Below are 21212 nucleotides of genomic sequence, written 5' to 3'. Positions count from 1 at the left end.
AAAAAGCTGAATGAAATGGAGCAGCTGCCAACTCAGGCAAAGACAACTTAGGAAACTATCTCATTCTTCCTTTCTCTGGGAGGCTATTTCGCCTGTTGTTTCCTTGCATACAAAATGTGGTCTGCAACAAATAAGCCAGGATAAGATAGAGCAAGTTCTGTTTCTTGCTTCCAAAACCACAGGCCCTAGACACTACAAAGGAGGGGATAAATGGTGTATGTGCTCTAGGGACAATGTTCAAATGCGATCCATTCAAGATAGATTTCCATGATTTTTTTACTGCAGCTCTGAATTCTTGAGCATGGTGGTTCTTCACTTCCGTTTCTGTGCAGAAATCTGCAGATCTTTATGAAAGGATGTCTCTGATCTTGGGAATAATAAAAAAAAATCCCGGCACTGACATGTGGCACATGTAAGTGGAGATATTTTAAATGCCATTTATTATGGATCCAGTCTTCAAAACAGCCCCACTCCACATTTTTAAGGGCTCACAGCCAGCTGTTTCGACAAGCCTTTAAAAAATGCTTGGTTCCTTGCTTTTTTTCTACTTCGGGCCCTTAAATATGCTTTAGATTTTCCAAACCACTCAATACACACCAGTTACCATCTGGGAACAGACTTTTAGAGATGACTTCTGCCCACGTACAGGCATTGGCTCTGCCTGAAAACCTCTTCCTGGCTGCTGATGCTGGGGAGACCAACTCCGTGTGTCATCCAGATGCAACCTGGATGGTTGCTCTTCCAGGAGGTGAGGGAAGAGATTTACCCAAGAAAGGTCTCAAGCAAAGCAGAATATTGATTGCAAGGTCTTAAAATGTGCCCTACCCATTCAGCTATCCTTCCTCACATCCCATAATTGTGCACAGCAGGGATGCTCGCATCCTCCTCCAAAGCATCTGGCTCCACCAGGGATAGGATACTGCTTGTACTGGAGTGCTGGTCTGGGATGCTATGGGAATTCCTGACTTCCTGAGTTGTTTATTTTTTCCTTTGCAATGATCCACCAAGAGATGCACAGGGAGCTCTGAGGCTTCCTGCCAATAGGTCTGTTAACTCTTCGCTCACTAGCCTCTCCTCTGCAAGTAACCACAAAGGAAATGTTCCCAGCTCCTGGCAGGAGAACAGACTGGAACATGCAATCCCCATCCTTCAGAGCTGTGTGAAGTCAGAATCAGAGGCACAGAACTGTTTGGGTTCAAATGGACCTTAAAGGTGATCTTTGTCCCACCCCCCTGCCATGGGCTTGCTCTAGACCAGGTTGCTCAGAGTCTCATCCAACCTGGCTTTGAACACTTCCAAGGATGCGTAGGACACAGTTTCTCTGGGAAACCTGTGCCAGGGCCTCAACACCCTCTCTAATTCTAATTCTAATTCTAATTCTAATTCTAATTCTAATTCTAATTCTAATTCCTGGTTTCTTCCTAATATCCTATCTAAACCTACTCCCTTTCCATTTAAAGCCATTCCCCCTTGTCCTGTTACTACAGTTCCTGATGAGAAGTCCCTCTCCAGCTCTCCTGTAACCCATTCAGATGTTAGAAGGTGCTCTGAGATCTCCACACAACCTTCTCTTTTCCAAGCTGAAGAGCCCCAGTTCTCCTGTCCTGTCTCCACAGGGGAGCTGCTCCAGTTCCCTTTATCAATTCCACAGCCTGCTCTGAACTTACTCTGACAGTTCCTTATGTTGGGGGCACCAGGACTGCATGCAGTATTCCAGGTGGAGAGTAGAGGGGGAGAATCTTCTCCCTCAGTTGTGTGGGATTAGCTCTTAGTGGCTCTTAGGGACAGTAGCAATCGGAGAAGGCAGCCCAGATGCACCACACAGAGCTACTTTCACTACCCTTCAGGCTGCTGAGCTTCTCCAAGAGCAGCTCCCTGCCGTTTATTTCGGTCGGTGGAAGGAGTAATGAAACCAGGGTTTGCCCGGTACTGTTGTCACACTTTCTCCAGCCTGTGATTCAACCCTCACCAAACAGCCCAGGGCAGCTATTTACCAGCAGTAACTGTTATCCCTAAAATAACAGTCTGGGATGCCTTGGACAGCCCCATCTCAAGTCTAGGGCACTGCTCTGGATTCATACAAGGATATCCAACACTAACGTGTTTTTGAAAGAAACACTCGTGCTGATTGTCTGCCTACCCAACAGCTGGGCTCTAAATTACATGTTTTGTTATTAATAACGTATTTTTGGTCTAATTCTTAATGAAACATCCATTAAAAACATTCATTTTAGCTGTAAATGCCAAACTCCAGTCTCAGTTACACTAATGTAAATCTAAAATAACACCACTGATTTCAGCCTTCTGGTTAATGCTGCTATTTCCCAGCAAATAAACTGCACACTTAAATTATCATTATGAAACAGTGAAAGTTCAGAAAAGCTCACTGCACTTAAGTTGCATCAGGGTTTCATTACCGTTCTTCCTTTTCATCTGCTTGCAGCTTTGAAGCTGAGATTTTTCATGCTTCACCTCAGACAGTGACATTTTTTGAAAAGCCAGTGGCAAAGTCCTATCATCTGTTTCCATGCTAAGCAATCACACACTCCAAAACAAAAATGAAGTAGAAGCCCTGGCACCCTCTGGCTGGGAAGGACTCTTCCCCAGCTGCCTGATGGTTCCTGTGGGCTACCATGAGGCACAGGGGGCCAGAAGGTTTTCCTCTGCAGAACTGTTAATTTCTGTGACTTCCCCATTTTTCTCCCGCATGATGGTCCTAAAGACCAGGAACTCTCATTTCTCCCTCTTCCCTAAGCCCCCACTGGAAAACAAAATCATTCACAAAGTGACAATGAATTAATTGTGCCACTGCAGGAACAGCTCTCAGGCATCAGAAATTCAGAAGTGAGAGAACTAAAGCTCTTCATTCAACTTTAATTAAGTCCCAGTGTAAAATGTACTACAATAGTCTTTAGTCTTTATTAACATAGCCTTGGGCCAACTCTTACACAATCCAGACAGTAGGTTTTTTCCAACAATAACAATACATTTTACATGAGGCTGGTATTACTACCTATTGCTAAGCCTGCCCAGTGCTTCTCCCTTTTTCAGTTGCTTCTCTCTCTCTCAAGCTTTATGATGTGGGATGAAAGTTCCCAGTCTTGGGCCCTTTTGTATTTTTCCAATGCATAAATCACAGAGAAGATACCTAGCAAAATATTTCTCCCAAATTTAAACAGCAGGCTAATGAAAAAGACAGTATTTTGCCCAAACTCAAAAATTTTGGCAACTGTTGGTTAGGTTGAGGCTTCAAAGCTTGCAGGGAGTTAAGGCTACCTCTGCCTCACAAAGGAAAACACCTTGAAAAAAATAACAGCACCTCTAATTTCTGCAAAGGCTTATATTTTTTAGCAATTAAATTACCCAGAAGCTCCTTTTGTGATGAGTTTGTTCTCATCTCATCTGGGGAATGAGTGAGACCCTACTCTATAGTCTGTGCTGCTGTAGGCTGAGACCAGGAGCAAAGAAAGGAAGCTGGTCTCTACCCAATGCTGACAGACTCTTGGAGAGGAGATGGGAACAGTAAAATGTTAGGAGTCCTTTGTTATTTGGGAAGAGTATTAATTTTTTCTTCTGAAGGAATGTAGGCTCAGTCAGATCTGGGAAGATTTTCACCAAGATGGCAAAAAACACGCTTTTGACAAAACAATCCTGCTAAATTTAAAAGAAAAGGTGTGAAGGCATTTTAATTGCAAAATTAAAGCCCCCATCTTCTAACCACTTAAGAACTACTAAGATGTTTTTGTAGGTATTTTCTTTCAGACTTAAACAATTGGATTAGAAAAGCACAGTAGATAAATCTTTCCAAATTGCAAGATGCGGCAAAAGGGCCTTATAGGGCTTACCCACAATTCTCTCAGGCAGAAAACGTGTTCCTCCTCTCAGAGGGACAAAGGGGATCAGAGGGATGGAGCAGCTCTGCTGGGAGGAAAGGAAGGCTGAGAGAATTGGCATTGTTCAGCCTGGAGAGGAGAAGGCTTTGGGGTGACCTCACTGTGGCCTTGCAATGCCTGAAGGGAGCGCAAATAAAGATGGAGACTCTTGACAAGGGCCTGGAGTGACAGGACAAGGGGGAATGGCTCCAGAGTGACACAGGGGAGGTTTAGATTGGATATGAGGAAGAAATTGTTCCCTGTGAGGGTGGGGAGGCCCTGGCACAGGTTTTCCAGAGAAGCTGTGGCTGCCCCATCCCTGGAAGTGTTCAAGGCCAGGCTGGATGTGGCTCTGAGCAACCTGGGATAGTGGAAGGTGACCTTGCCTGTGGCAGGGGAGTTGGAATGAGATGATCTTTAAGGTCCCTTCCAACCCAGACCATTCTGTGATTCTACAGTTTAGACTTCAAGCACTCTGAATTGGAAATATTCCTTTTTCTGTGCAAATCCAATTCAAATGAAAATAAATGGAAAACCTCAGAATTGCATTTGAAAATTAGATAAATTAGATTGTAAGGAAAAAAAAAAAAGAAGTATCAAAAATATCCCCTTTTAAGTAACCTGGACTAATTACTCCTTTTTAACCAAATCACATACCCAAATCTTCATTTAACAATGCTATCACGAATGTAATAATGCCACATATTTACTCTATGAATCAAAACCAATAAATTAGCACACATTAAGGTCAGCTTGAGTTGTGCCTGTCTCATGTCCTGCCTTGAAATTAGCTCATTATTCACTTCCTCCAAGCCAAGAATTTTTAGGTGATACCTGAAGGAGGGCCAGAAGAGCAATTTCATGATTGCAAGCACAGGACCAACACCAGCACAACTCCTGTTTTGCTTTATGCCTCAGGGAATGCTGCCTGCTCACCCCGTCACCCAGGACTCCTGAGGAGGCTCAGCCTGCTGGACCACCAGCCTGGGCAGGCAAAGCAGGCTCTCCCCACCAAACCTGAATAAAATCTGAATTCAGGAAATTAAGGAGCTTTGGAGACTCAAACCAAAGTGCTGGATCCACACCTCACTCCCTACAGAAGCACTCCCCTCCTATGCTCCACTCAGCCTTCAGGATCAGGCCCAGTTCTCCAGTACGCCCTGGTAAGTGAAAGGAGAAGAGGAATGTGGGACACTCACCACATCTGTGTTTGTGATCTTGGCCAGGAGGTCCGTGAGGCTGTCCCCATCATCGAGCTGAAGGCCACAGATGGCTGCTCCCACACTTCCAGTTGCTATCATTGATGGTGGGTACATGGCAAAGTTAAAATCTGCAAGAACAGATCTGGGAATTAGTCCAAACCCAGACCAGAAAAGCTGCAAAACATCAGAGGCAAGCAACATAAAAAAAACCACACCCAAGAATAAAACCCAGGGAAGTAGAAGAAAGGGAAAAGTGCCACTCTTTTTGGTCCCATGGAGCTCATTAGTCACACTGCTCATCACAAGCAGTCAAAGGAGGGGGAACAGACCTGCAAATTAAAATGGAAATGTGGTTCAGTCTTTTATTCTCACTGATGCATAAAGTAAACCTGGACAATTTTTAATAGTCTTTCCTTAGTTTTAAAGAAAAGGAAAGAGAAGAAGGAGGCATTCTGTAATTTATGTCAGAAATTTGGGCCTTGGTCACATTAGACCTCTCTGTATAACCAGAAAACTAACTGGAACAAGGTATCACAAAGGACCAAAATGTGATTTTTAGTCACGTCAATTTTTAAAGAGTTAATTAATCCGAGCATTTAAAGACCTGTCCAGGAAAGAGATTTTAATTAACGGTTCATCTTTACTACCTTAGCAATTAGGAAGTGAGAACACTTACAGCCCATAGCTATGAAATCAAAGAACAAAGATCACATTTGTCATTACTACTACTTCTTAATAAACAAGCTGAAAATACACTTCAGAACTTCCTCTCACACATCTGTCAAATCAGAACAGAAATTAAAATAAAATCTTGTGATTTTTATAAGGCAATTTTATAGTTTATGATACTGCCACAGACACTGGTTTATCAGCACCAGTTTATCTTGCTGAATACCAGATCTCCCATATCTTGATATATTCCTAAAATAAAACTTGATTTGTAAGTTCTTTGGTTCAACAATATCTCATTAACAAACCTTGCTCTACCAATTTTCAGTATTAGCAAACCTTTCTCTACCAGTTCTCAGCTGGGGGAACTGGAGTAGAAGGACGAATAAACCAAAGTAATACATAATAAGAAATAAATTACAAGCAATACATTCCATCAATAGAAACAGATTACAGAAAACTGCCCTGCTGCAGATCCCAAATCCCCTCTGTTCACAAATTCTGTAACCCTGCTGATGTCTGTGTAACCACTGAGGTTTTAGACACATGGAGAGCTGTTCTCAGCCTCCCAAACTCTTGAGCTGGCACATACTTCAATAGCTGTGGAGACAGCATGTTCTTCTCCAGGCTGGAATACATCCCTGGGATTGAAGCAGTCCAGTAAGAATGGCACTTGGGACATAACATTCACCCAGATGGACCAGAACAGAGGTGTCAGAAGTGGGGAGACCAAAGGAGGAGTTGAAACCCTGGCATGGATTTCTCTGTCTCACAAAGCCACCAGGAGGTTCCCACCTGCAAGCCCAACACTCCACGCTGCTTCCTACCAGACATCACACTCTGACAGACACTTTTGAAGGACAAATTCCCACTGGCTGAAGTAAGGAATATGGACTGCCATTATTATAAAAATAATAATTTATGCACTATGGTAATAGTAATAACTCACTGTACGTAGTATTCTTGGAAATTAAATTATATTGCCTCCCACTAAGGAGTGAGACAACAGGAGAACCTTGACTCCCAAATTCTCAGTCAGGACTCAGCCCTGAGTATGCTGATCTCAGCACATGGCAAGGGATTGGGAATTGAACTTTCTGCCAGTCACCAGTGGTGCCCCCCCAGGGCTCAGGGTTGGGGCCAGTTCTCTTTGATAAATGAGCTGGATGAGTGGATTGAGTGCACCCTCAGTCAGTTCTCAGGTGACACCAAGTTGGGCAGGTGTGTTGATTTGCTTGAGGACAGGAAGGCTTTGCAGAGGGATCTGGACAAGCTGGATTGATGGGCCCAGGCCAGAGAGATGAGGTTCAACAAGGCTGAGTGCTAGGTACTGCCCCTGGGTCACAACCCCCAGCACCTCCAGGCTGGGAAGAGTGGCTGGGAAGAGCCCAGCAGGAAAGAGCCTGGGCCTGCTGGTCCACAGTGCATGGCCAGGAGGGCAAGAAGGCCAATGGCTCGTGGGCTGGGTCAGCAATGGTGTGGCCAGCAGGAGCAGGGCAGTGACTGTCCCCCTGTCGTGGGCACTGGGGAGGCCTCACCCCAAGTGCTGTGTCCAGTTCTGGGCCTGGCACTGCAAGATGGACATTGAGGGGCTGGAGCGTGTCCAGAGGAGGGAACAGAGCTGGGCAAGGGGCTGGAACACAAGCCTGATGAGGAGTGGCTGAGGGAGCTGGGGGTGTTTAACCTGGAGGAAAAGGAGGCTCAGGAGGGACTTTATTGCTCTCTTTGGCCCCCTGACAGGAGGGTGCAGCCAGGGATGGGTCAGGCTCTGCTCCCAGGGAACAAGGGACAGGACAAGATGAAGCAGCCTCAAGTTGTGCCAGAAGACGTTTAGATTAGATATTAGGAACAATTTCTTCAGGGTGATCAGGCATTGGACCAGCTGCCCAAGGAAGTGGTGGAGTCACCATCCCTGAAAATGTTCAAAAAACATGCAGATGTGGCACTTGGAGCCATGGTTTAGTCATGAACACGGCAGTGCTGGGTTAGGGTTGGAGCCCATGATCTTAAAGGTCTTCTCCAAGCTTAATGATTCTATGATCAAAACCATTTTCATGTTTAGCTCACATGGATTTATACAAACACACGTAAGGGATAACCACACCCCTAAGCTGGGAAGCAACTTCCATGTTTGATCTTGGACATACCAAACTATCTCTCACTTATGCATGAGGACTACGAGCAGCAATTGATTTTCCATAATTTTCCCCTCCTTGTCCTGAGTTTCAGGCAGGATGTAGTAAAAAGATGGTGCAGGGAGGTGCCATGTCCAGGCAGAATGGGCTGAGCAAAGGACACAGCTCCACCTGCCCTCTGAAATTCCTGGCCTCGCATTACAACCTCCACGTTATCCAAGCGCCAGTGTTCTCGTGGCTGATTTTAGATCCACTCCTAGAAACTGTCTTCCTAGGAAGCTGAATAAAGAGGCACAGTGTCCCTGCCAACTAGCACTGCTGTAGGTCTGCTTCCACGTGGGGTCACATGCGAACATTTCCATGCCCAATAACCTTGTTAGCTCCCTTAATGTCATTCATAATGCAAATGAGACAGCAAGCGAATGGCCAGAGGCCCAGAGTGACTAAAGCTCAGCATCCAGAAAGTCTTACATTGCCTCTAGCTCTAAACTAACTTCCCTCCATAACAAGCACCATAAACTTGGCTATCAAAGCTACACATGCCCAGTCTTTGTTGTACAACAGGCAGCGATTTGTATCACTGGCTTCTATTTTTAGCATATTAATTAACTACTGCAACTGGTGAGGCAAGTGTCTCCAACTGGAGAGTGTGGCACCATTGTCTGAAGTCATCACCTCATCTCGAGCTATTGAAAATCATGGCAGTGACCCTCCTGCTGATATGAATTTAACCTGACATGCCCACAAAGGAATGGGGGGTGGTGCACCAATTTTGTGCACATGGTTCTCCACATCACCCTGGACCCTATTAGTGTGGAAAGAGCTCATTGAAAGAAAAGAAGCCACATTGTGCTGGGCCACCTAGAGGGTTGAATAGAAAAGGCTGAGGAAAAGAGCAGGCAGCGCAATAAAGGACATAATTAACATATTTCCATATTCAAGCAAAGCAATAACTACGTGAAATGTTTGTCAAGGTGCAATGAAAGCATAAATATTAAGTACCATATCTGAGGGGATGCAGAACTGCCCCCCGCCCCAGTCTCTTAGATTCCATTGAGAAATTCAAAACAAGCTTTTTACATGTTATTTTCAATTATAAATCTCTATCTCTGCTTCTACCATGACAAGACAAGCCTTGCCATCCTCACTCAGTTTTCACCCAGGTAAAACTGTCCCCCCTGCAAAAATTTGCCCTGAGATTAAAGAGAAATTAAAAAAAAAAAGAAAAAAAAAAGAAAAAATAGGTGGGGGCACAGAGAGAGAACCTAAAAATGTGAGCTGAAGCACATGCATTTACTGCAAATTCTTGTAGGAGATGATGAAACCTGAACTACAGGGGAAATTTTATAGAAAGCACTTCTTACTGGACACTTGGAATTTTATAAAAAGCACTTCTCCCTGGACAGCTGAAGCAAGGCTACGGGCTAAATCCTTCTGTGTGCAAACTTGGTTAACACACACCCAGAGCCTGCATCTAAAGCATGGCTCTGACTCTAACTTTGTTGTGATTTATAGGTTTATAGTTGGGCTCGATGATCTCAGAGGTCTTTTCCAACTTAATTGATGCTGTGATTATGCCATTCCATGGGAAAAGTACAAAAGAGTCTCATTATAAGTTAGAGAAGCAGTGCCACAGCACGTGTCTATGAGAATCTGAGCACATGAACACCTCAAGGGAAGACACTGGTTTGTTAGAAAGCAAAACTTGTTTTACCTTCTACTCCCAGGCAATATACACAAGAAACCATCCCATCCCTATTTTAATATCACCTATTTCCCATACGACCTCAAAAACAAGTGACCAGCCCTTCACAACCCCACTGACTTCAGCACTGGAAACAAAAAAAGGCAATGCAAGAAACAGCATCCTTTGAAACACAGCCATTTGTGGACCAGCTAGCCAGAGTCATCAAGCAAATTCAGGGTACCCTGAACCTGTCCCCCACTTTCAGCCTGGAGCAGACACAGCCAGGGCACGAGGAGGTTTTTCTACCAGTGGAGCACACGTAATCCATGCCGAGGTTCCAGGGCTGTGAGCACCGCGGCTGAGCTGTTTTGCTGGCCCTCTCCCAATCCAGTGGTCTTCACTGCCTTCAAGCCAGGAAAATGCAAGGCTGACAGTCAGTCCAAAGCAGAAGGGAACTGGAGGAAGGAACCCAGAGAGGTCCTGCAAGGGGAAGCCTTAACTTGCAGCCAACAAATAAAACCGTCAGAAGGAGAAGAGCACTGACAAATACCCAGGCTGAACATGCTCAGTGTGTCAAAGTCAGGTGGGGGAACTCTACCTACTTAAAATGACCCGTTTTACTGATCTGGCTGCTGGTTGGGCTTTTTTTCAGCAGCCAGTTTTCATCTCTGTAATTTGATAGATATTTATTTACAGAATTGGAAACTGCTGTCATAAGGAAGGTAATTTTTCCCATTGTGGGAGGAAAAAAGGGAGGAAAAATGGTATGTTACCTCCATCAGAAAAGCAGGTATTGATACATTAAAATTTTGTAGATAATGGTCACAGCCAGCCTCAGATTTCACCCAGCCAGTGCCTGTACTATGAAGACAAGCACAGATCTATATTTAACCAACTAAGTTTAAAAGAAAAATCTAGGATAAACAACAGAAGTAGTGAATTTAATTCTCATCTGCTTTCATCCAAATGCAATTCCAGGGTCAGTGTGGTACTATTTTGTTTTTCCTAATACATTTGATTGTATCTGCAGTGGCCATTTTTTTCTCTTCGTCCTGTATTTCTCCAAGACATTGCAAATTTTCCCCATGTTAACTATTTCTGCTTTTAAAGGCAAAACCAGATGACTCTTCAGCCCTTCAAAGCAAACACAAAACTTTCACGTAAACCAGGATGCAGAAGTGCTTCCATCCTTTGAGTAGGTGGGAGGGCAGACATCTAACTCTGTTCCTCTTGTAAAGCAAACAGCATTTGGCCTTTATACAAATGGGTCTGAAGTATCCTAAATGTTAATGCTTCATCACAACCATCCACGAGAGGTAAACACGGAAACACGCTGAACAACCTATGCAAAGTAGAGAAGCACTCACAACAATATGCTCATTAGTTGATGGTAAATATTATTTCTGAGCAACTGTTTGCATTGGTTTTTATATGCACTTATTTTACACCTTCCTATCTAAGGATTAGGATGATGTTAGTGCCTGAACCACCAAAATGTCAGAACTGCAGCTGGTAGAAAGGAAGGCAAGTCCTCTGGCAGCTCCGGAGTGATGCCAGCTTGTACCAGCACATGCTCTCTCTCTCTATTTCTTTCCACCTCCTCTTGCCAGACTTGACTGGTCATGAAACATTCCCAAGGGCCTAACTACTTGATGATGGCACTTCCTTGGTTCTTATGGCTCCATTGGCTGCAAAGCTCAATATACTGATATGAGCTGGAACAAGCAAGAGCCTTCTTTTGTCTAGCAATAAATTAGTGCAAATTATTCTCCTTTCTGCTATGCAAGAAGTTCCTGCAAACACTGTCACTTTGCAACATGTATTTTATTTCTTAAGACATTTACATAATGAAGCCTCTACAGGCTTCATTCTTCCCCTCTGCAAAGAACAGGTCCCAAACAAAACTTGTATCATACTTTCCAGGTTCCAGTAACCTATACCAGATGAAAAGGGGATGCAGAGTTGAATTTCCCAGCAGGAATGCTGAAGAGCAAACAGGCCTCATTCTGTGTGGTCACCATGTAGACCACTACCAGGGCTGCAGACCTCATCTTCCAGTCTTCGCTCAGACAACACTCCCATTGACTTCCACAGAACTTCTGTCTGAAGAAGGATGCAGGATTTGGCCCAGAAGTTAAAAAAAGCCTTCTCAGCTTTCAAGTGTAGATGATTAATGTCCCAGAAACAGTGGGCAGAGGTTTGGCACACTGTATGAAACTGACTTAAAGCTGACATTTTGCCACTCTTTTTTGGCCTCTGTGCTGACACAGGCTCTGAGGCCTGAGATGCTGGATCCACCATGGGCACATCCCACCTGCCACAGGACTCAGCTGAGGCATAGAAAAGACCACGCAAAGGACTGAGTCCAGGGTTTTACACAAGCTGCCTTCTATCTCTGCAAGTCTGCAAAGGCTTCTGCTTCCAAGTTTTGCTTGACACTCAACTAAAATCCTGCGAAGCTCCCCACAGAGATGAGCATCTTCATTACAGCTCCTCTTTCTGAATGCCTGTCATACACAGGCCACCCTCCCTCAAAAACCATTCCCTTACAGGCTCTCACATAAAAAGGGGTATCCTGCACCAAAATGCACAGGGGCATCCTGTGGCATGTACAGGCTCTGAGAGGAGAGTGTAACACAAGGAAGCAGTTGTGCATCTGAAAGACTGAACAGGCTGCAAGAAGAAACGATGAGCACACCCAAGTGTAAGGAAATAATGCACAGTTCTCTTTCCAGCAGCAGCGTGGCAGGCTCTGCACACACCTCTGTAACCACTGCCCTCTCCCACTCCTTCCAGCAGTGATTCCCTGGCTTGCAGCTCAGCACAGGCGAATGGCCAACCCCTGAGAGAACATTTCCAAGCTGTGCAGTGCTGTGCAAAGAGACAGAGGAACAAAGGGTGCAGAGCAATAAAGAGATGGAGGTGTGGGCAGGGTGGAAAAGCAACACAATCCCAGTGAGCAAAACAAGGATGATCCCCATTGGGCTCACAGCTGAACAAGAACATCCCATTCTGAAGAATCCCAGAATCATTAGGGCTGGAAGGAACCTCTGGAGAACACCCAGTCCGCACCCCTGCCCAGGAAGGGTCACCTGGATCAGGTGACACAGGAATGGGTCTAGGTGGGTTTGCAATCTCTCCAGAGAGGGAGGCTCCAGGCCCTCCCTAGGCAGCTGCCACTCTCAATGTATAGAAATTCTTTGTCACGCTGACGTGGAACTTCTTGTGTTTAGTTTATGGCCATTGCTCCTTATCCCGTTGCTGGGCATCACTGAAAAGAGCCTGGCACCATCCTCTCACACCCTCTTTGAGATATGTATATGCCTTAATGAGATCCTCTCTCAGTCTTCTCTTCTCCAGACTGACCAAGCCCAGCTCCCTCAGTCTCTCCTCATAAGAGAGAAACCATAAGCACCTCTTAAAGGCCTCAGATGCATCCTCTGGTGCCTTGAAAATCCAGAAGTAGAAGGAGATTTTGGCTTGCACAGGGAGCCACCAGTGGGATGACAAAACAATGACATGGTGGCAGATCAGGCCATGCCAGTGCATAATGTCCATCTCTGCACTCTTACTGTACAGTGAGCATGGCAGCTGGAGGAAAATGGCACTTCCATGCCCTCCTAATGGAGAAGGAGACTCCTGAAAACTTTGTGAGTGCAGAGCAATGAAAGAGAAAACTCTTTATTCAGGAGGACATACAAGCTTCTGTCCAGCTCAGCAGCCGTATGTTCCAATGGGACCAAGGGCAAAGAGGGAAACATTCCAGTTCCAGTCATGCTCATGTGAATCATTAATCACTGCAAGGACTGGGGAGAGGCCGTGGGTTTATATCCACGCAGCTTCGTTCAGGAACTGGGCTCAAAATAAAGGCAGAGAAACAGAGTGCCAAAGTGACCAAATATGACTGAAAGGAATATGCAGAAGACAGAATATCGCCTCCTTTTGGGGAATGTTCAGATGGAAAGGAGAACAGGATGAGTATCACAGTGATCTTACACATCCAGCACAACACTCAGTAACTGTTCATGGCTGCTTCCCTCTTCATTTGCTGACACTAAGTGCTGCAGGACTGAGATCAAAGCCAGCCCTGTACAGGCAGGGAATACCTGGGAATTTCTGGTAAAATGTTTTTGCTGGGAAATTAAACGGAGCAGTTGGTGAAGAAGAACTAAGGCTAGGGGAGAAAAGTTCAAAATATGCCAGATTTAGCATGATAGTTTAAAGAAGAAAAGTACTTGAAAGCAGAGAAAGCTGTGCTGAGATGAATCAGGAAATGGAAAGAGATTCACTGCTGTGCTCCAGACCAGAGCTATTAGCCAGGCAGCCAGATCAGCTTTGGGAATAGTAGAGTCAAACCCAGGCTAAAATCACACATGGGGAGCAAGGGAAGAGGGAGCCACATGTCAGAGGAGGTCCTATTGCTGAAAGGAGGCAAATGGGGAAATGAAACACCAGGCTTAACCCGGGCTGGCAGAGCAGCAGCTCTGAGGGAAAAAGAGAAAGGAGAAATAGAGCAGCTGATGAGAGCTCTGCAACAAACAGGGCAAGAAAAGGAAATGACAACTGGATCTGGAAAGAAGTCTGATGAGAAGGGGCTTTTCTTCAAAGAGTGGCAGTGAAAGGGAAATTCTGTAGTAAGAACAACATTTCCACAATGGAAATTGAGGTAGCAGTTCACAGGTTATGTGGGAATGTGGTACTACTGAGTGCCTGGGTAAGATCTCTGCTTTCAAAATGAAAACGTGTTGTGGGTTCTCCTCAAAACTACACAGTGGTCTGTGGACAATGGAATGAGAAGAAAAGAAAATCTCCAGCCAGCACTACAGTGCCCTCACTTTTGGGAAGCTCTGTACTCAGCAATTATGTCTTTCACTTTCAAGGGAAGAAACTATTGATTTGTTGCCTCTTTAAATTCTACACAAAGGACCTCATTTCATGCATAGGAGACATGTAACATGAGAGGCAGATCACATGGGGGACACACATGAGGGAACTGCATGACTGGGCTGAGGGCTGGAAAGGGGGCACTGCTCTGGATCTCAGTAAAAGGACTTCTAGAGCATGGAGCTAACCACCAAAGAATCCATGGAGTGGAAAGAAGCCATGGACTTTGGAGACTCTTTCATGGACCACAGTCTTGCAATGGTTTAGTTATATGGAAAATTTAAAGGGCAAAGGATTATGGACCAGAATTTGAGATGTTAAATCATAATGAAATTTTAGGGCTCTCAAGAAAATGATGTGCTGGATAAAAAAGAAAACAAACCAAAACACTATTGGAGGAAGTGAAAGCAACAAAAGAGTGGGAAGACCGTCTTGTTTGGAAGGCAATACAGAGCTGTATATTGGAGTTTGATGGCTGATAGCATGAAGATCCAGGGAAATGTCCACGATAAAGACCATCTTTTTCATATCACACAAGGCAGAACATGTGAATGCATCCTAAGTAAGGGGAAAAGGCAAAGAAATCACCAAGAGTGATCCTGCAGTATTTGAGCAGTATTTCTATTGAGTTCCATGGTCCATGCTGCATGAAAAGGATAATGCAGCAGTGGGAAAAGAAGGGAAGGTCTGAGCATCATCGCAACCAAAAATCAATTACCCTAACACAGCCATATACAAATCTCTAAAACACATCAACTGAGGTAGGAAAAATTGGCCAACATTGTAAAAGCAGTCCTACATCTTATATACAAGAAGCAGGCATTCAAACCCAAAAGTTGCATGCCATCTTCCCTTCCCCTCTGCAAACACACAGGCAGAACAGTTCCTATCACAAAGGACCAGGTATGTCAAATTGCTGAATTCAAACAGAGCCATCCACTACTTGATAATGACTCTGGAAAACACCGCATGCTGCTTGTCTAGTCCAGATCTAGCTTCTAAAAATTAGTCTTACCATTAACCCTTTTGATGAAAATTCAGAGTAAACTAATTTTGTAAAAGTAATTGAGGGAAGAAAAACACAAACAATAAAATAACACACAAACAAAAAACAGTGTTTTGCAGACAGGTCAAAATTAAAAAACCTCTCTTCCACAGAGGCAATTATTCTCAGAGAAATCTTCAGAAACTGTGATCAGCTGTGTGACAAAAAGGGAGTGCAATGGTTCCCTACAAAACACAATAGTTTCACTGCTTTCTTGGGGTAAAGCTAGGAAAGAATCCAAATTTTCTTTTTAAAAAAAGCAATTACCTTTTCAACTGTCATTCCCCGTGCATCAGGGATGTGGTAGTATCACATAAATGCTAAAATACACAATTTTACCTTCTATCTGGACAGAGTCCAGATTAATGAAAAGTTTATGAGCACATTCATGCAATGCATTAGCTCAATACATTTTGGGCTAATGTGCCATAACAGCTTCTGTATTTGGAGCTGTCCTTACAAATGATCTGTGGCCCTCTAAAAGCAGCAGTGAATGGGCAAAATAAAACCCAGGATGGTCTAATCCAGCCTTACAAGACTTCACTGCAAAAGCACCACACACATCAGCTGCACTACAGGTCACTACTACAAGAATTTTGCCTAATGCAGTTTTGGGGCCTGATTCACAACACCCTTTGCAAACAGTCCCATGTGATTTAGCTCCTCTTCCCACATCATGTAAGGATGGAGGAGATGAAGCACCACCAGGAACAAATCTGCCCTTCCAAACACACTATAAGCAGCAGCAGCAGCCAGAGCAGCTGAGCCTACCTGTGGCACAAAGGGCGATGAAGGTTTGTGCATGCTTCCGGATCAAAAGCAACTTTTCTTTAGGGAGAGGCACCTTCCTTAGGATGTGTTCAATGAAATCATGTGGGGTGACGGCTGCAAGGTTCCACTTCAACTTCCCCAGCACCACCAGCTCCCATTCCTGCAGAGGGTAGACAGGGAAAGCCAAAGAGAAGAAAATCATAAGCGAACCTGCGAAAAACCTCTTCTTATTTCTTATTATAACTTTATTACTGCTAAATTTGTTTTGCTCAAACCCTTTTTTCCATACACCTCTACTGCTTTGAAGTTGTTGACTTTATATTCTTTTTTTTTTTTTTGAACACCAGAAATGTCAGGCTCTACTGAGAATAATGAGACCTGGTGGCTCCTGCCAAGGTTTTACTCTTTTTTTTTTTTTTAAATCCAGTGTTGAATGCCCACCCAGAAAGTTTAGCCTGCAATTAGATATTGCCAAGGTCACTGTGGTCCTTTCCTAGTAACTTCTTTTAAATGGCTATAGTCCTTACTTTATAGCCATTTAAAGCCCTAGGGACAGCCATGCACAAAAATAACCTAGATATACATTCCTTTTTTCAAAACTGGAGAAGTTGGCTTGATGGCATTCCCTCCCAAAACTGTACTCCAAAGATCCTGCAGATAAATCTGATGGTGCTTAAACTACTCCAAGAGAGGCTCTGCAGAAAGGAAACACAAACAACACAGCCAGGAAGTAGCCTGTGTAAATTATCTGCCAGTAAATCATGTAGGAGCCATTCCTAGATTCTTTGCACGCCCAAAACTCCCACTGAAATCAAAGGAAAGCTTGGGCGTGTGTGTAACTACCGGCCATTCCCTGAAATGGGATTCCATGTGCAAACAGCACCGGATCGCCAGATCCAGCCATGGGGTGCATGACCTGCATGTTTCAACATTTAAACCGAGTTCTGAACACCTTTCAGTGCCCCACAGAGTGAGCAAAGCTCAGGCCTCCAGCTCACATTTGTCTCATCCATCAACTATTAGCCATTAACTAAATTCCACGCACTGATTCCTGAGTCCTGATGATGCCTGATGGAGCCCAGCGTGGTGAGGAGCCCCAGCTGAGCTGACAGAGCTGGCAAGACAGAAAAAAAAAAAGTCCTTTAATTCTGCAGCCGCAGAGACGTCAACCAGCGTTGCTGAGAAACCATAAACATGGACCCCACAATGCCATTTCTGCAGTCATTTCCCTGAATAGATGCCCACTTTAAGAGCAAGTTACTTTCCTATGGACATTCCTGCTGGATTATAACAGAGTCCTCCATGGTCTGAAAAATTTCACATATATGCAAAAGGCTGCAGAAACCAGACAGGATTTTTTAATTTCTCAACCTGTAAAATGTTGGAACGTAACAGTGATTATGTGAACTCAAGGCCTGCTCTTCCCAGCATTACTGATGTGACAGGTTTTGAGAGAGAACAGTCAACCCAGAGGACCAAATACAAGGAAGCACTTTAAACATATGCTTAAATCCACATGGCATAAGAAGACAGGGACATTGCTCTGCATATTTGCACATGGGGACCACGACACTTCCCCTGCCCATCTGTGCCACCCAACAGGACACCTCGTGGCCCTGACAGCCAGGCAGGGTTTGAGGGCAAGGCTCTTTAACTCTGAAGAAGCATGAAGAAGCATATATCAACCCCAGCCCCGCCCCAGGGGGAATTCCCAGTGATTCATAGGAAAAATTCTTCAACAACTCGGGATAGCTATGGCCATCTCTCTGACCTAGCATCCATGTCACCAAGTGGCCCTGATGCACGTCCAGTGCTCCACACCATGATGTACACATCACTTATTTCCCTTCAGTAATTATCAATTTGCTTCTGCTTCCACTGTGTCTGAACTGAGAGAAGCAGCAGACATGATTTAACTGAGATCACACAGGATGGGTCAGGCTGGAAGGGACCACAGTGGGGCACCTGGTGCCACCTCCCTACTCTAGCAGGGCCATCCCAGAGCACATGGTACAGGATTGTGTCCAGACAATTCTGGAATATCCCCAGTGAGGGAGACTTCACACCCCCTCTGGACAATCTGTTCAGGGCTTGATCACTGCACAGTGAAAAAGCTCTTCCTCGTGTTCAGGTGGAACTCCCTGAGCATCAGTTGGTGCCGTTGCCTCTTGGGCACGGCCGAGCATCCCGGGGCCCCCCCCGTCCCCGGCCCCGCACCGCCGCGTGTCTGCCGCCAGGTGGCGACGCCGCGCCACCCGCCCGCGCACGTGCGCCCGGCGAGGTCCCCCGTGGGGACACGGCGGGGACACGGCGGGGACAGACCCACCCTCGCCACCGCCAGCCCCAGAACCCCCGGCAGCGCCGGGCCCGCGCACGTGGCGGGCAGAGGCCGGAGCGCCGCATGGTACTCCCGGGCGGCTTCGGAGGACAGGGATGTCCCCGCGGGCGTCCCCTGCCCTCAGCGTTGGCCCCCGAGACCTTCTGGCCGTCCAGAAAGGCGGGAAAAGCGTGGGTTTTTCTAAAAGGCAGGGGCTGGGTGGCGAAGTGCTGGGTGCTGTGCCAGCGAGAGAGAGGTGCTGTGCCGGAGAGGAGGGAGGAACGGGGCTGCTTACCAGCAGCTCTTGGGGTTTGATGGAATTGTCCGTGTATATGCACAGCTTCTCGGCTGTGAGGGGGATTGTCTCTTTCAGCTTGGAGGCCAGGAACATGCACACCGCCCCCAGCAGCTGCAGATGGCACTTCCGAGTGGGCACTACAGCTAAGAATCTGTCCAAGTAATTCATGGCCAGAGGGAAAACTTCTTCTTCGCACTTCTGCTCTTCGCAGACCTGCAAGTGAGGAGAGTGGGGAGGGAACGATGGGGCAGTCGGGGGGAAAACGGGGGTGGGAAGCGAGAAAGAGACAAGAGGAAAAAAACAAATAAATGAGTGAACCCACCAAACAGACCACTACTTCCCTTCCTTTTGCTCCTATTTTTGTTTCCCGGGGAGCTAAATTTTGGGGGAGGGGGAGATATGTGGAGAGGCTGGGAAGGCTGTCAATCGGCTTTCACATTCCTTTAGTTCATTCAGTAAGAAATGAATTCAAGACACTGTGTGGGAGAGCCGAAAAGCCCCATCCAGCAGCAAGCGAGCGGCCTCAGACTTTTTTTTTTTTTTCTTTGCGACCCAATTTTTCTTTTTTATTTCGTCATATTTTCAAAAAATCGATAAAAAATATCAAAACTTCCCCGGCGGTCCCGGTTTTGGGGCTGGTGGCATCCCGGGACGATCCCCTATCATTTCCGACAATTGTAAAAATTCCCCCACCGGCTGTCCCCCAGCCCTGCGCCCCCAATCCCGCATTGTGGGGGAAGGACGGGAGACGTAGCGAGGGCGAGGTGGGGTGGAGAGAGCCCGAGCCGCCTGGATCCTTTTAGCAGGCAGGGAGCAGCAAAATTATTTTAAAAATTTACAAAAAATCGGAGCCGCGTAGAAAAAGCACAAATCGCACATGAAAACCAAGCGGGGAGTCTGAGCTTTCCAATCCACGGAGTTTGGCTCGGGAAAGGTCCTCCCCAAAGGAGATCCGAAGGGGCAAAGGATGGCTGGTGGGGCCAGCGCAAGGCAGGCGACTCTGCGGGGCTCCGGGCCCGCTGCCGCTGCGCCTGAAGCCTCGGAGCGAACAGAGGGGGTTCAGCGCCCGCCCCACTGCCCCAACAAACCGGGGATCCCGTTCCGCGGGGGCGGGGGCCACTCCCGAGCCCCCCGGAAAGCAGCGGGGGCAGCCGGGCTCGGCGCCTGCGAGCAGAGTCCGCATGCAGCGCAACATGGCGAGAAGAAGGCACGTCCTCCCCACTGCATACGTGGGCACGGAACCCTCGCCGGGCAGGACGCAGGGCACACGAGGCACCCCCCGACCCTCGCCCTGCCCCGCGTGCTGCTCCTTTTTCCCAGGAATGCCTCAATCACAAGCGCTCCCGGAGGCGGATTTTCTTTGCTTTTAATTGCAAATGACTTTTCCATCTCTCCCCCCCCCACCACCACGCCGCGCTTCCTCCCCTTCTGCACCCCGCTCCCGGAGCCCCCCGGAAGAGGCGACTTCCCCCGCGGGCTGTCGGTGTCCCCCGCGCCCCTTTCCGCACCGGCTGAGCTCCGGAGGGGGACAAGGAGGAGAGGGGATCGACAAGAAGAAGCCATCCGGTGATCAGAAGAGCGAGGGGCTGCAGGGGGAGAGGGGCCGGGGTGCTGCCCGCGGCCACTCTGCCTCCCCCCAGCTCCGAGGGGCCGGGGTGTACGAACCTCCAGCATCCAAGTGGCCACCATCCTCCTCATGAAGGGCTGGATGTCCTTCTGGACGCACTTGAAGTAGGAGCATTGGGGCAGATACCTTTCCTCTATGGTTAGTAAGTTGTGCAAAACGCGGTCATCGTAGAGCAAGTTCGGGTCAGGCAGAGCTCTCCTCATGGGATCCACCTCGCAGCACAGCAGCTCCATGTTTCCAAAGAGATCTCCCTCTTTCTCTGATGGGAAAGGTTTTCCTTTTTTTTTTTTTTTTTTCCCTTTTTTTCTTTTTTTTTTTTTTTTTTTGGAGGGGGGGAAGGGGGTGGGGATAGGAGAGGGGTAAAGGAGGAGGGGTAGGTGGGTGGGAGGAAGACGGCAGGGCTTTCCAGCTCGCTCCTGCCTCCCTTGAAACTTGTCTTTCCCTGTCTTGATTTCTAGCCTAAAGTTGAAGCGAAGTGACGCAACTCGCCAGGGCAGGCAGTTCTCTCGTTATTATGGAGAACAGCAGCTGGTCAGACGTAACATCAAACGCTTTTTTTTTTTTTTTCCCCTCTCTATAAGCTAACAAGGAACCAGGAGGCCCTCGTATAGGGACACACAGACACAAATGACAGCTTCTCTTTTGCTTCCTTCCAGCAACCAAATTAAACCCGTTCCACACTTGCCTTCTGAAGGAGCCCGACCC

At 46.5% G+C, this 21212-nt stretch overlaps 1 protein-coding gene across 8 annotated transcripts in view; it reads right to left on the bottom strand.

Moving 5' to 3' along the window:
• Positions 1 to 20824, bottom strand: part of CCND2 (cyclin D2) — a 31321-nt gene extending 10497 nt beyond the window's left edge. For 7 of the 8 annotated variants that reach the window (XR_008431005.1, XR_008431002.1, XR_008431003.1 and 4 more), the window contains exons 1-4: positions 20546 to 20824; positions 18878 to 19093; positions 16266 to 16425; positions 5072 to 5202 (exon numbers count right to left, since the gene is read on the bottom strand). Coding sequence is in view for 3 of the 8 variants with exons in the window: in XM_053943178.1 (XP_053799153.1) it covers positions 5072 to 5202; positions 16266 to 16425; positions 18878 to 19093; positions 20546 to 20740 (702 nt within the window). In the remaining 5 variants the exon portion in view is untranslated. Of the gene's footprint in view, positions 1 to 3845; positions 3919 to 5071; positions 5203 to 16265; positions 16426 to 18877; positions 19094 to 20545 lie in introns of all 8 variants that reach the window. The other variant, XM_053943180.1, reaches the window with a different exon arrangement.
• Positions 20825 to 21212: the final 388 nt, after the last annotated feature.

This window comes from Vidua chalybeata, chromosome 5 (assembly GCF_026979565.1).
Source record: "Vidua chalybeata isolate OUT-0048 chromosome 5, bVidCha1 merged haplotype, whole genome shotgun sequence".
NCBI lineage: Eukaryota > Metazoa > Chordata > Aves > Passeriformes > Viduidae > Vidua > Vidua chalybeata.
This window is presented reverse-complemented; position numbering and strand designations above follow the sequence as displayed.